Consider the following 15,516-nt stretch of genomic DNA (forward strand, 5'->3'; position numbering starts at 1 on the left):
AAATTATTCATTCAGTTGAACTTGGCACCTGTGATTTGGATGGGGTTAGAAAAGTATATTTTAAATTTCCATTTCTTTAAAGTTTCTTAAAGCCTGCAGTTTGGCATTTCTACTGCATTGTAAATTCTTTCATGTTTCTAGTAACTTAATACATGATCTCCATTCTTCTCAGCTTTTTTTTTTTTTTTATTGTTTACTTAACCAAAACATAATTGTAGTGAGAATATTTTGATCCGCTTGATTCTCCTAATAGTAATTGTAAAATTGTGATAATAAATTAAGAGCTGCCCCCTACCCATGAGATACTGAAATGCAGTCTCCATGTAAGCTCTTTTAAAGTGTCACCGCTTTATGGAATAAAACTGGTTTATGAAATAGATTAAACTGTGATTAACACCGTTCTTTAGTAAAAGAGTACTAAAGAAAAATGCAATTCCCCCAGACGGTATACAGACCCGTGTTCGTGTATAATTAAGTGATGTAGATAAAGAGAAATCAAGTCAAAAGATTAGAGATCTTTGCAGAATATTTATTGGTCATAATATATTTAAGATATACCTATCTGAATTTTACTTTGAATCAATAAAAATGAAGGAAAAGATTATAAACTTGTCAATTTGAATGTCAGAGGGCTCAAAAAATTAGGCTTTTTAACATCATCAAGAACATTTTTTCATTTCAAAATTAATAAAAGAATAATTTTATTTTAAATATAATTTTTTTTTTACTGTTGAAATAGTAAAATAAAACTCATTGTTAGCAATAATCTTGCACAGTAATATTGGTTAAAAAGCAATTCAAATTATGTGCAGTTTTATGTAAAATTTCTGAGATTATAGTAATTTATGATTCATTTATTGAGCTCTGTCTTAAAAGAGTCTTTCCTGTTACAAGGTTCACAATGAAAATATGTTAAAGGAAAAAGGGAAATATATATTATGAAATCAAAACTTATTAGTAAATCTGTTGATTTCATCACATTTCTCTCATTTTGAGATATCTTTCATTTTTCATTTTTATTTTTGTATTTGTCAGTAACTTCTCTCAAAATAAATATAAATTGTAATTTCTGGAAAGTAAGGAATATATATATAGCTTGCATACACATTGAGACCAGGGCAAGAGTTAAATACAAATTCTTTTTCAGTGTAAGTTTAAAAAGAGAAATTTAATCCAGGATGCTGACTCCAAATTTATTCTTTGAAAAGTATTTTTCCAAGTTAATGCATACACAGTTACACATATGTAATATAGGTATAAAAACATGTGATGTATCTGTGGAAATACAAGCATGTATAACATTTGTTATACACAATAACATAGCCTTATTGTGCATAAGGAGTCTCTTTTTTTTTCCGTCTGAATGTTTGTCAGGTGATTATCTAGCCAAAATTATTAACATGTACTGTATTCAAGTATTGCCTGTGCCTAGCTTTTGTAATGCTTACTGAAATCTTAAAAGTTCCTAATTTTTTTGTTGTTGTTGCTTACTTATAGGTAATTTTCCTTAATGAAATTTGGCTCCACAGATGCCTATTGAAGGAGAAATATAACCCAAAATACAGATATGTATGAAGACAATTGGATTTGCAAATATGTGATTTAATAATAAATATATACATTTTTCCCCACTGTGCTAAATTTGGTATGATCCAAAACCAGGGTCTTCACATTTAACAAGGAAGATGCTATTGTAACTTCAGTTGCCTCTTGTCATTATAGGTTTCTTTGATAAGCTAGGTTGACTTTCATAACTGGCCTGTGTTAGCACCTGTCAATCTTTTTACTTCTGTTAACTCAAATAATAGCTAATTTCTGTCATTGTGTCCTCTTATTCCAATGTTCTTTTTCCCTTCCAGCATTAGTTACTATTCCCTTGTGGTTATCTTGGTTAAAAATGCATAACTACAAGTTTTAAAAAGAGTAAACGAGAAAGTAGATAGATGTACATATAAATTAAACATACACATACAAATTGATGGGTGAATGTTAAGTTCTAAGCCAGCTGCTTAACTTAGTTGTAGTTATTGGTATACTTGCCAAGTCCAGCAGCTTGATATTACCTTCTTCTGTTCTCTGTTCTTTATCAGGGATGTAACGTCAGGCTCTGAGAGGAAGGTTTTGAATTGTCTTGTCACAAGACTCTATTAGCATTAGAGGTCTATGAAGTCCTGTAGCAGTAGTTATTACATTTGAAGACATTCACCCATTAATGAAACTATGTCCTCTTTTTAATAAAAGTTTCCGGGAATTACTATTTTTTATGATCTAGAGAGATATCATTATTTAAATGTTTTCTCTAACTGTCCTTTACTTCCTTTCTCATTTGAAAACAATTCTCAAATTATGGCTATAAGAGAGCCTCACTGAGGATTTCATTGAGTAGTTCATGCTATACAAAATTATTTTTTAATAATTAAGCAACAGTCAATAAAGAAAGCATCAAACCTCTGCTGCTCATCGTCTTTTGCAAAGCCAGGGTGGAAAGCAGCCATAGCCCTTGATATCACTAGTCTAGATCATTCATCTAGACAGACCAGATGCGTTTTTCCTAAGCCAGATTTCCTGCTGGTTTTCACCATGGTACTATACAGAACAATCTGTAGGTCAGAACATGAATAAATATGCTTTTATTTTCACTGAGCTGAGACATTAATGGGGTTACCACAAGGATTTTAATTCACATGTCTCTTCTCCTCCTCCTTTTGCTGAGAAGAATGGAGAACAAAATAATTACCTCAGGATTTTAATTACAAATAATGTAGAAGGAGATGTTAGAGTTTATTATTATTTTATTTTATGGCCATCAAAACTCAAAGGTGTCCATTTAAACACTGTACATTCATCTTCTGTCATCTTTATTGGTTGCTATTTGCCATGTTCATTAGTTATAAATGTAGCAAGTGATTTATCATTCCACCATGTTTACTTGATGTGTGTAGGTTGATGACATTATAAGCTTTATCTTTCATTTTACCTTAGAATTTTGTGATCTGCAAGTCAAGTTCATGTGCAAAACTGGTGCCAGGTTAGGTCAAGATGCATCATTAAAAATGCCCTGTTCTGTCTTTTCTTATCTCTGTATGTGTAACTAAATGTAGACTGAATATAGAAGATATCTCAGTTAAAAGAGATATTATTAAAATTACTTAATGTTGTTAAGAACTGAAATTTGGTTTCTAAGGAAGGTTGTAGAATCTCTCAAAATAATTTTGTAACAGCGTGAATTTTTTTATCCCATTATCTTGTAGTGTGGAGAGCTTTTATTTGGTTTTGTGCATAAGCACACTCATGTCTGATGTGATCGCAGCTGTGAGATTCTAAGACATGATGGGCTTGGGGGTAGGGGATGGCTCCATTCATTGTGTCTGTATAGAGTAAGAATATGTTCATATTTTCCATATGGACTCGTTTCCTTTTGTTTTTCCTTATTGATTTTCAAATCAGCTGAATTGTGAACAAATGATTTAAAGAGCCACTGCTGAATAAATGGTTTCTCTAACTGAGTGGAGCTGTTGGCTAGATACTAAATGCAATAGGACTGTTTCTCTTTGAAAGTAATCAAATATTATGGAGTCACATATAGAAGTGTGTGTGTATATATATAAAAGTATACATTGTGGTGATATCTTCAGGTGGTTTGGGATTACTTCATGTATTTACATTTCTCTAAGCTTTTGCATCAAATCTTACATCAGTGGGAATGATAAGAAGGACATTTCTTGTTTTGGTTTGGTTTTTTTTTTTTTTTGCTTTCGTTCTGTTTTTGTTTGGTTGGTTGGTTTTTTGTGGTTTTTTTAGATAGTGTGCCTAGCTAGATGTTGTGAGTGTTTAAAGTCTTCCTCCTTTTAAAATCTGTATGGCTCTACCATCTTATTATGTGTTTATATCTGAAGGAAAACTTACAATTACTAAATCAAGTGAAGAACTCATGAGAAAATTTGTATTTATATTACTCTTAGGAAAACATTTTGTCATTACAGTTTAGTGACTAGACCCGACAAGGTGCTTTCCACTCTTCATTTTCATGTTACAATAGTTTACATAATGGACTTTGCTGAGAAGGAGTAAGTTTTTACACAGAGTAATTATAACCCTGATCAGTGATTCACAAATTCTTCATTACAAGATTATTAAGGAAACAGTCAAGAAAAAGGACATGGGCATGCACCCGTAAATTAAAATTGGCAAAGAACATAATCACTAGGAGTTTCTTAATTCAGTACTTGAATTTAGGATTTTTCAAATCCTCTAAACAAATGGTTTGGCTCTTGGGTTTGCCAAACATGCAAAAGATGCAAATGTTTTTGGATAAGATGCCTAAATAAGCATTTAGGAGTCTAAGTGTGCATTTTTGTAAATTATCATTCATTTCCTGTTTCATAGAAAATAATATTTCTAGAGTCTTGAGAAGTCCTTGAAAGGAAGGTACATCTTTTCCATTACTTGCTATCTCCTTCTATCCATAATTTAATTTCTTTTGAAACAAGTGTCCTGGTTAATTGAAAATCCAGTTCTAGATGTCAAGCACTATACCAATAATAGTTTTCCATACCAGTGAGCCATTTGTATACTGAGAGACCAAGTCCTTCCATTGACCAGTGTTAGTCAATAGGTGTGGGTTATTTCATGAGTGTCATCTATGTCTAAATTTATATCTGCCATATTATAGATACTAATATAGAGATACTGGTATCCTCTGTATGTAACAGTTAAAAAAATACTGATATTGTCTGAATACAGTAAAGGAAAAGTGAACTTAGGTAAATGCTGAAGGATGTACCAGTGTAATTATATATGTTTTTTATTGTGCAGAGCAAAAATTGTAATGCTTGATAAATAACAGAAGGTTTAGGCACCAAAAATAGTTTAAACCCCTCATTTTTCTAAACCACAAGTAAATCTAATTGGTGTCCAGTAAAATAGTGATGAGATTGAGTTGGATCAGTAATTCCAAACTCTTGTTTAGTATTTTAATATCGTTGACTGGCTGGCCCTTTACCTTTGCCACATGCTTTTCCAGCAGTGGTGGTGTGGTGTATTGCATCTGAGTATATTCATTTGTCTCTCTGTTTCCCACTAATTATCCTCCTCCTCCACCCATCCCATCTATATGGGCTGTATTTTTTTATCACAGAGACTGTCTTCCTAGTATACGGGGTTCCATTTCACAACTTTTAAACAGTTACTGTCAAAACAGCCTTACTTAATAATTTCCTACAAGTATCTCTCTCTCAAAGGAATAATTGTTGTGATCAGTTAAAAGTTGAATTGATGGAACTCTTCAATATTAAAAAAAAAAATCATGAAAGCATAGGATTTCTTAATTGCTATTAGAGAAACAACTGATGAATAGCTATATACTTATATGTTAAATCTTAATGATATTATTGTGTCCGTATGTATACAAAGTCCGAACAAGGATCAGAAGAAACAACTGGTGCATTATTCTAAAATCTTTCAGTAGCTGTGATGAACTGTAGTGGTTGAAAACTATATATTTACTATCAGCCATCATTCAAAACCAAAGTGTGTTTAGCAGAATTTATCACCATATCTAACACAGAAAATGACTAAAAATTTGCTGTATTTCTATGTGACAACTGTTGGTAAATATTGAAGGGTGATTTATATTGCCATTGTTTGAAATAGAAATTTGATATTTTTATGTTATTATTCGTACCCTTCTAATCTTTAGCATATTGTTTCTGTACCTTTTTTTGTATTCTTGGACTCTGCCTTTTTTCTCAGTTCAGAATAACAAGATATTTCAGATTCTAGGTAAATTCTAGTTGCACTTTCTTTTTCCTTCTTTCAATTTTTACCATTTTTTTTGTCTCACAGCTTCTCACTTAAAACTTCAATTTTCAAATGATCAAAATATGATAGCTGTGATAGAGAAATTGTTGGATATTGGTGAGCGTAGAAACATTAAAATATGGAAATCAACAGTGTATTTTAAGAAAGGGAATAACAGCTGTCATATCTCCTGAACTCTTTACCCTATTCCTTTGGAAATCACAAATCATAGAATGGTTAGAGTTGGAAGTGACCTTAAAGATCATTGAGTTCCAAAACCCCTGCCATGGACAGGGACACATCCCACTAGACCAGGTTGCTCAAAGCCCCATCCTGCTCCTGAACCTCTGAATCTGTTTATACAAGTAACCATAAAGTTCCTATTGTTAATAATCAAACTCTTTCTTTTGACATCCTACAAAAGGACCTAAAGAGGAAGAAGGAAAGTGACTTTTTAGGGGACCTTAAAAATCTTTTTTTTCCATACCATAGAATTGAAATGGTTCTGCTGGATCACCATATTTCCATAGCTTTGAAAAGAGAGACCTCCTGCAGATGGTATAGAGTTGAGAACTTAAATTTTGTTCTGCATTACCAAATGAACACTTGATACAGGTGCTACGTAGCTTGTAGAAATCAAATGTAGCAAAGATAATGTGAAAACAAATTAGAAGTGCTAGCTTCCTTATGTTCTATCAGTCCTATAGATAGACAGATTAATTTTAAAATGTAGTTTTCAGAGATTGATTTTGAGTATTCTTACTTGGAATGCTGAAATGGGGTTTTGATTTTAAAGTTAGATTTAAATCCTAAATTAATTTGGATTAGTTTAGTATGTCGTTAAAATAATGCTGTAATCTGGCCAGCAACGTCAGAGGATGAATATCTCAATGCATTTCTAGTATCCTGTATTAAGCTTGCAAGTTCTAGTCAGCTTCAATGAAGTGTCATTGACACAGTAACAGCATGTCCCTTTCCTCTGAAATTAGGTGACATAACTACACCGTATCATTTTGTTTACATTGATTTGTTTTAGAACTGCATCATTGTGTATTTTAGCCATGTTTATCAAAGCTTATACTGAAAATTTGACACTGTTGAGCAGCTGTGAGGTTCTGTACTGTTAACATTGCATGTTAATCTTGAAGAATTCTACTCCAGTCAGATGCATATCAGGCTTCTCTTGGACTTGCAGGTCCACAAGCATATTAAAAAGTGAAAAATAAAAAGAAATTGAAAGCCTCAGTCTCTTTGAAATCAATGGCAAATGGGTTTCTAAGCGTCTGTGCTTGTAGGCCATCCAAATTTTACTGTTAACATTTTATCAGACTGCAGGATTTCTCCTAGTAACTGTTTTCATCAAGTATAAGATTTCTAGTTAAAATATAGCATAACATTCAGAACAGGTTTATAGCTGATCTGCTAATATAAAGCTAATGGAAGCAGATTTTTAAGGATTCCCTTGAGAAGTGCAGAAATATCCTAGTCATTTATCTTCTTTCATCTGACGATTTTTCAGGAAAACAGCCAGTGCAATGCTTCTTTGGACGATGAGTTTATAGCCATGAGGAGCAAAAGTAACCTCTATAGGTTTTGTGACTAAGAACACACAAAAAAAGGGATGCACCACCTTTGCCCCAGTTTCTGTCAGGAAGATCAATTCACCTTGAAATCTGGACTGGATTTTATGAGTTTATAAATGAGATCCTATCTAATGCAAACCAGTGGGAGTGTTCTTGATACCATCAGTGAGGCATATTTGGTTTTAAAATAACATATATTATCTACTTTTATCATAGATTCTTTTGTATTGAGAAGTGTCTTTTCAGCAATTCCAATAGCGAAATTATATTATAATTATATTGTGTCTTTCAGTCAGAGGCATCCCAGATTACTATACTCACTAGTACTGTAAATAGTCACACTTTTGTGAAACACGTCCTTGATTCTGGAATGTTGGCAACTATTCATAGAACACCATGCAACAAATTAGATGAGGAAAGAAAAAAAGGGAGATTTTAGATGAGGGGAGGGGGAATTGTTTTGAATTTACTAAGAGGGATAGGGTTAGCATTCTACTGTCACTCAAAGTGTCATTCAGACGTTACTGGCCAGAGTAGTTAGTGTCCCTGCTTTCTGTCTTCTTAAAATATGTTTCATCTGAACAATGGCGCAGTCAATATAGTAGTCTAATTTTCTATGTATACTACATACTCTGCAATTGAGTGAAAATGTATCATTTTTTGCTCGTGCATAATTCCACATGTAACCAGCTCATTTTTTTCTTCTTTTAAATATTTATAAAAGTGAAAAGTATAAATGAAACTACTCAAAAATACATTACACTTCTCTGCAAATGTAATTTGAAACTCATGAAATATTAATGCATAAAATATGGAAAGTTGTTTTTATGCTACACAGAAAAAATTAGAAAAGTTAAGTTTCTTCTCTATGTTATTAAAACCGTGTATCATAGAGAATTCATGAAGTATTTGGTTTCTTCCATTCCCACACTTTTAAATCATGTTTTTATGAGGGATACTCATGAAACTACTCAGACTTTTGTGTGTGCATTTGTGTATAAATTTTTAATAATATTTTGTTCAGAACTAGATAATCACATAAAATCAACTCCCCTATAACCAACATTGGTTTAATAATTATTCTCTCCCCATACACTACTTGTGTGTGCACACATGTAGTAAAAACTGCTTTTGACAGAAGCAGCCTTTCTATTTAGGAGTTAGAAACTACACACACACTGGTGACAGAGTGGCAAAATGCAAAAGTAGAGACCAGAGAATTCATTTGTTTGTTTGTTTATATAAATGTGATTTGCTGATTCCATGCTGTGAGAAGTTTGCATTCCAAATTACATCTTTATTTAAAAGTATAAAGAAAAATCTTAATGTTCATACTTTAGAGTGGGCAGAAGTGTAATTAGGTAGTAACTAAAAGAAGTGAGAGGTATTTTTTTCAGTCTCCCAAAGAGTCAAGTTTTAATATAAAATACTAATTGAAAATTGAAAAATGATCTAGATTTAAGCCAAAGCAGAAAATTGTGAAAAACTAAAACAAAAATAAAAAAAACAACCAGTCCCAAACCTTACATATTGTTTCCTCTAATAAATCTTTCCTCAGCTTGGTTCCAAAGTTCTAAGCCTCACGATTTCAGATGTAAATTATTCCGGAGCATTTAAGCTGAATTTAGGTTTCTATTGCATGATAGGTTTTAGGATTGAAATGAAATAATGTCCTTGAAAAATGCAGCTTCAGCTGAGAGGAGGTTTGAGAACTGGAACAAAATAAACACTTGTGATAAACAGTAGAGTGGAAATTGTCCCAAACTCCTACTGCAATGTACTGACAGACAGAAATAAATGTTTTAGAATATCCATTTGTGTTGTTATTTTAACTTATTATATTTGTAATGATCTAGTATTATTTTAACTTTAGAAAGACCTCTTACTTGCAATATGATTTTTTTCAATGGATTAATTTAACTTTGAATTGACTTGAAAGAAACAGTGGTTATGAGGTTACAAATACCATGAATACGCAGCATACAGAAATAGCAAAATTACATTAATCTTGCAGGTAAAATATATGAAGGTAATAATATATGTGCTGCTTTTGATGAGAAGAAAATCTCAGGACCACATATGTGATTAGAAAAAAAAAAAGGATGTGCAATATGTTAAGGAACAAAGTAGTAGCTAATTTCCTGTAATCTAATTGCACTTGTTCACAGAATATTTCAGTTCTAGATATTCTTTTATAGAAAGAGAGAATTTGAATTAGAATGACATTCACAGAATTTGAACATACTCAGGAAAGATGAAGACTATTTTATGAACTAGGTTTACTTATATTATTTGCCTTATGATCTAGCTAAATTTACAAAAAAACTGCTTCTCTTTTTATGGATATTTGCTTAATTTTGTAAATAAATACCAAACAGACCATTAGAAAGATGTCTTTATCCCTTCTAAGTATTTTTTTCTAAAAAGAAAATATATACTCTTGGACTAAGCAACCAGGAATTTGTTAAGTGCATGACACCTCTGAAAAAGTAAATTCGTATTTCACCATATGTACATATGAAACCTATTCCAGAGCTGTTGAAATTAGCGCTAGAAATTCAACTAGCTTTCTTTGAGGGTATGTATGTTTAATCAGTAGAAATTTGCTGTGTAAGCCTACTGTTGGAGGCTGAGCCTGAGTCTGATGTGTCCAGATCAGCCTAGTATTTCTGCTTGCTTATACCCATAGGGTAACTCATGACCTTTTGGTAGGTTGTTCTGTCTTGAACTCATGGTTGGCATTGGGTATGTAGCCACGGACTTTCCAAGAGTTGCCCGATACAATGGTTTGTGGCTGTAAATTCAAAGTGCATGCAGGCGTCATCTTGCCTGTTACATACTTAGTTGTTTTTCTGCTTGAATCCAGTAGACTTTTGTCACATCTTTTGTTGATCCTGATTTTCCTCCCAGATTTTCATTATACTGCCACTCTAGTTTAAGGATGGATGACACAGGACTATTTGCATCAATACAAGCCCACTGTAGCAGTGTGTTTAGCCTGCCACACACTAAAATAATAGATGGCTCTTACTTTTCATTGTCTGCTCTCTACAGGAACTTGTGCTTTCAGAATACCCTCTCATCAACTTCAACTCTATAGTCAAATGAGCAGCTAAAATAGCATTAAATTTTCATAGGTATAGAATCCAGAGCCCAGATAGACTTTTAAAGAGCTTAAAGTAATTGATGAGCAATGAAGGCAGAAAAAGAGATAAAATGTAAGATAGTAATTTAAATACAGTTTTAAGGGAATACAATTATTTGCTTTAGGGAAACTAAAATGTAGAATTGCGCCAGATTAGGATGAATTTGTTAGATTAGATGGAAGCTTTTTTGTAAAGGTGTTTCTCTGTTAAGAGAGGATAAAATAAGATTACACAACTGGTTGAAAGGTTTGATAGGAGGAAAAAACCCACCAACTATTACAGAAGATTCATGGCATGGGTTATAATTAAGCTTCTGAAAATAAAAGAAGAAAAAGGAAAGCTGAATTACAGATAAAAAAGCTTCGTTCATTAATCTCTGTGCAATGTCTTCAGAAACAATTCTGTGAGTTGGAATAAGCAAAGGATGATGCAATTAAATGCTTCTACTGTCAAATTGTTGGGTTTGTTTTTTCCAAGTTTTCATGCCATTTTGTATAATCAGTGAGACTTTTTCATTTCTGATGTAATTTAGTGCAGGCAGTCACACCACCGTGGGAAGCCATGATTCTTGGCCTCCTTATGTTCAGTTACTCTAATAAACATAACAGCCACATCAAGTGCTAATTCTTGCTATTTAGCCAGTTAGCATCCTCCCACTACATTTGCCAGGTAAATATTTTGTATTAGCTGGGTGGCACATTACGTGGTTACCATCCCTCCACCTCCAAAGACTGAGAAGTGAGAATATAACCAGAGTACATGTCATCAGAGAGAGGGAGGCCAAGGAAATAAGGTAATGGAAAAGTGAGAGAGTTGGGAACCTTACTATAGGTAGTTGGTGGTGTTTGCACAAGAGGAGTGGGAATAACAACTGGGGAGGCAGGACAGGAGATGGTAGTGTGGGTGGCAATGAAGGTTTGGTTATGGTTCTGCTTCCCATGAAGATATTTTGCATGTGTTTATACACTCAGAGCTGCTCAGTGGAGATTATCTCCTTGCAGCGTAAGAGAGGGGATCAGAAGTGGCATAGCATAATCAGCAAACATCTGGCATCCACAGTAGATGTTATTCAGCTCCCAGAACTGAGCCAGGGCTTTCAGGAAGTTTGGTAAATCAGAGGACTTTTAGATGATGCTGACGTGATAGGTGAGTGCTGCATGGGGTTATGCAAGAGGATTGTCAACAAATGGAAAATGATTTGGGAATTAGCTGATAGAGAGTTTAGGAGCCTGGGACTTTGCAGCATGCAAAGGTGAATATGAGCCACTAATGATAAGTTAAAGCTATTTGAATTGTGTCCTTTGGACATAGTGGCTGAGATATCTCAAGTACTAAGCATCCTCCTCTGAAGCGCAGAGTATCAAATCTCTGCTGACTTCCTTGGGAACTGAGGGCAAGAAACTGCTCTCCAGTTTGAGCCCTTATTAAGCAGCACAGGTTCTTGGACTGTTGCACCTTTGTCAAAGCTTTTAATATGCAGTGAAATTACTTTGTTTCTTTTATTTTTGTTATAGTTTGATTCCTTTTCAGGGGAGATGTATTATACTCACTGAGCCCAATTTTGAACTTGCTTATGCTAACGCAAATAGGATGAGAGTGATGCCTGTGGAAGTAATTAATTTGCTTTGTGAGTAAGCAAATATCATAATTGCAGTCCTTATTTTTTATAAAATCTATTTGGTATGAAATACAAGTAGAGTTCCTTGCATTTTTTTCTTCCTATAGTATTTGAAAAAAATATAAATTGCATATATATTTTAAGCTTATGTTCATAATTGTTTTAGATAATCTTCTTTTTACAGCTCAAATTTCAATATAGCCAGGAGCATACGTACAAACTGGAAAACCTAACCTTCCTGCATTATCAAAGATGCCTTTATTGGATAGCTCAGAGCACATATTTTGGGTGGTAGTTAGGTTTCTCACTTCTGCATCACTTTCTGAACTTTTTACCTGTAAGAGAAAAGTAAGAGCACTGTCCAATTATTCTGACAGACAGGGAGTTAAGTACTTAAAAAATGATGGTGGTACAGGTAACAAAACCAAATACATAATCTTTGCTTTTTGAGTATCTGTTTCTATAACTGGAGTTGAGACCAAGAATTTTATACCTTGTAACTTAGTCACCTTATGGATTTCAGTAGAAAACATAACTATGTATATATTTGTATTATTTCATTTGAACTAGCACCTAGCACCTATGGACTAATACATTAGATACTGTATTAGTATACAACACAACAAACGTTTGCTGTAAAGAGTTGATATTCCAATATATAAACCAGGGAAAATCAGGTGAATGCAGGGAACAGAGGGAGAATTCCAATGTGGTAGCAAGATTAATATGACCTAAATAAAAAAAAAATCCTAAATATGTTTTGCTTTTTAAAGCAATTATCTCAATTTTTAAATAAGATTTTCAATCAGTTGTCAAGAATACAGGAATGTTTCAGTTGGAAACTTCAAAATATTGCAAATGTTGCCATTCATTTCAGGAAGAGCAGGATTTTACTTATGTTTTATGCAAAATGCATACAGATATATTTATGTTCTGTTAAAACCAAATTTTGATTGGAATATAATGTTTTCTGTGACATCTTAGTATAAAATAGATTGTGCATATTGTGTAATTATTTTATGCAAGTATATTTTTAAAGAATGTTCTGTATATTCATAGGTGAAATTTTTAACCTCTCTGAGAGAAACAAACATATAACATATTAATCCAGCAAGTCCAAGATTTATTTTCCAAAATGCATCATAATTTGTATGTTGTTTGTATGGCTAAGTACAACAACAGTTCTGGACAAGGTGGGATTGGATGGGTATGGAGGAGATCTTTCTTTATCTTTCATCCGACTTAGATAATTTTTTCAAACAACCAGAGCTGTTAGTGGTGAACTACATGAACTTTTGTGATGTCAATTGAGAAAAGTAGTACTTTCTTATTCAGAAAATGTTTCTTGTTGCATACAGAACATTTCCTTCTTAATTTTGTGGCTGAATTAAGCCATTATTGTATTTTACTACACCAATCCTTTAGAGTAATCCTAGCCATATTACAGTAACCTAATCCTGTGTTGCATGTGTAGCCATGGTATTATATGTGCTACAATGCTGCCCTAAAATTAAGTATTCTAATTACTTCTGCAGTCATGTGTATGGTTATGAAAGTGTATTTTCATACCTTCTTAGGTTCTTCTCTAAAATTTACATAAACATTTATGCCTAACTTGGTCAGAACTGTGCACATTGGTTATGAAACCAAGCAGGATCATGCAAATCACACTTGTCAAAATCTCCAAAAGCAACTCAGTATGTCTTAAATCAATTGAGTCAGGTATATGTTTTCTGTAGTATGGGGCACAAAACCATAGTAATGAAAGCTGTGCTATGCGAGAAAAGATTTGCGGTTTTATTGAGTTTTCCTGCCTGACTCTGGTTTTATACAACTTCGCATTTTTGAAGTGGTAATTAAAATAAATTAAAAAAACCCAAAACAACAAAAAGAGTAAGTCAGCACCTAATGATTTTTTTATTTATTCTATAGAACATCTTTTGTTCTGATGTCAGTGAATGTGAGTGAAATTCTAAATAAATTTAAAGATCTGTATATGCTATAAAACAATTAATTGCAAAATACAATATGGTATGTTGCAATTTTAATGTACATATTGTATAAGTGGAAAATATAAATGTTTCTCAACTTTATAGTATGCTGGATTTTCAAAGATTTTATTTTAATGCTATCATAACAACTGGAAATATCTAAAATGAGTAAGACTAGAAAAAGTTTATTTATAGGGCATGCATTTTTATTCATAATTAGCTTAACTTTATAATGAGACAGTAAAATGAGTGTTGCTAATAAAATTTTCATTGTATTTTGTATTGACTTGTTGCTGCGATTTTTAGGTAGCATTTTGGTGAAAGGATTGACAAATTGAAGTGTTATTCCTACCTTTATGCTTCACAAAACCCAGATGAATGGATATCAGTAGGCTACTAAAAATGTCGTTTTGTAAGATAAAACATCATATTAATTTAATGCCATGAAACAGATGGTACATTAACACTTCGAGACACATTTTTAAAACAAAAGGTATAGAAAACAAAAGGTATGAAAAATGTATAAATATTGAATTTTTATCCTGGGTGTCATTCTTCACTCATAGCATTAATTCAATAAGGAATTAATTTTTTTACATTAATGAGGTTGTATAAGTTTAATACTTGTTTAAACAGGAGGAAAGGTAGGATTTATTGGCAAATACCCTTTGTTTGAAGACATTTTGATAAACTTTTTAAGAGGTACAAATGCCATATTTTATTCTTTCAGAATCTTTGGCATTTAGATACTCTCCCCTGCACTTCATTTCCATAGGCTGAATAATAATACAGTGCAGCAGATAATGAATTTCAATGTACTGATGTGGATGACAGGTTGAACAATCAAGATCATATCCTGTTCCAGACCAACTATTTTATCTGTCCATGCTATATCATACTTGCTTTAGCCAAGTGGGCTTTTAAAATTATTGTTACTTACAGATGTTTTAAGGGAAGGTAAAGAATTTCAGATACATGTCTAAGAAGCTGCTTTGCTACATTAGCCTGGAAGGAAAGGAATCAGATGAAAACATTCACTTTGATACAATCCATATGAGCATGATACCTGCATTTGCTTAATCTTTTGGTCTGAATTGTGCTATGCTGAAAGTGGTATATTCTGTCGGAGAATGATAAATATGATTTCCTGTTATTTTACCTTTAATTCTTTGCATTGTACATTTTAAACAGATGCAAGGCGTTAAAAATCGTGATGAGCTGTATTTCTTTTCAATATTATTTTTAACCTTTTCTTCTAAAAACATGGTAACTAACTTGCTTCATTCTTTTCCTTCCTTTTATAGGGTAGCAAAATATTATAGTGTTTATGCACAAAGCAGAAGTATTATTTATATATATTTTTTTTAATTACAGGTAAA

The 15,516-nt window shown here is 32.7% G+C and overlaps 1 protein-coding gene across 2 annotated transcripts in view; it reads left to right on the plus strand.

Annotated features, from left to right (window-relative positions):
• Positions 1 to 15,516, plus strand: part of NOVA1 (neuro-oncological ventral antigen 1) — a 148,274-nt gene that overhangs the window by 128,016 nt on the left and 4,742 nt on the right. For both annotated transcript variants that reach the window (XM_014941697.1, XM_014941696.1), the window contains one exon: positions 15,512 to 15,516. This exon is cut by the window's right edge and continues 4,742 nt beyond it. In XM_014941697.1, coding sequence (XP_014797183.1) covers positions 15,512 to 15,516 — 5 coding nt within the window. The remainder of the gene's footprint in view (positions 1 to 15,511) is intronic.

This window comes from Calidris pugnax, unplaced genomic scaffold, assembly GCF_001431845.1.
Source record: "Calidris pugnax isolate Ruff unplaced genomic scaffold, ASM143184v1 scaffold56, whole genome shotgun sequence".
Lineage (NCBI taxonomy): Eukaryota > Metazoa > Chordata > Aves > Charadriiformes > Scolopacidae > Calidris > Calidris pugnax.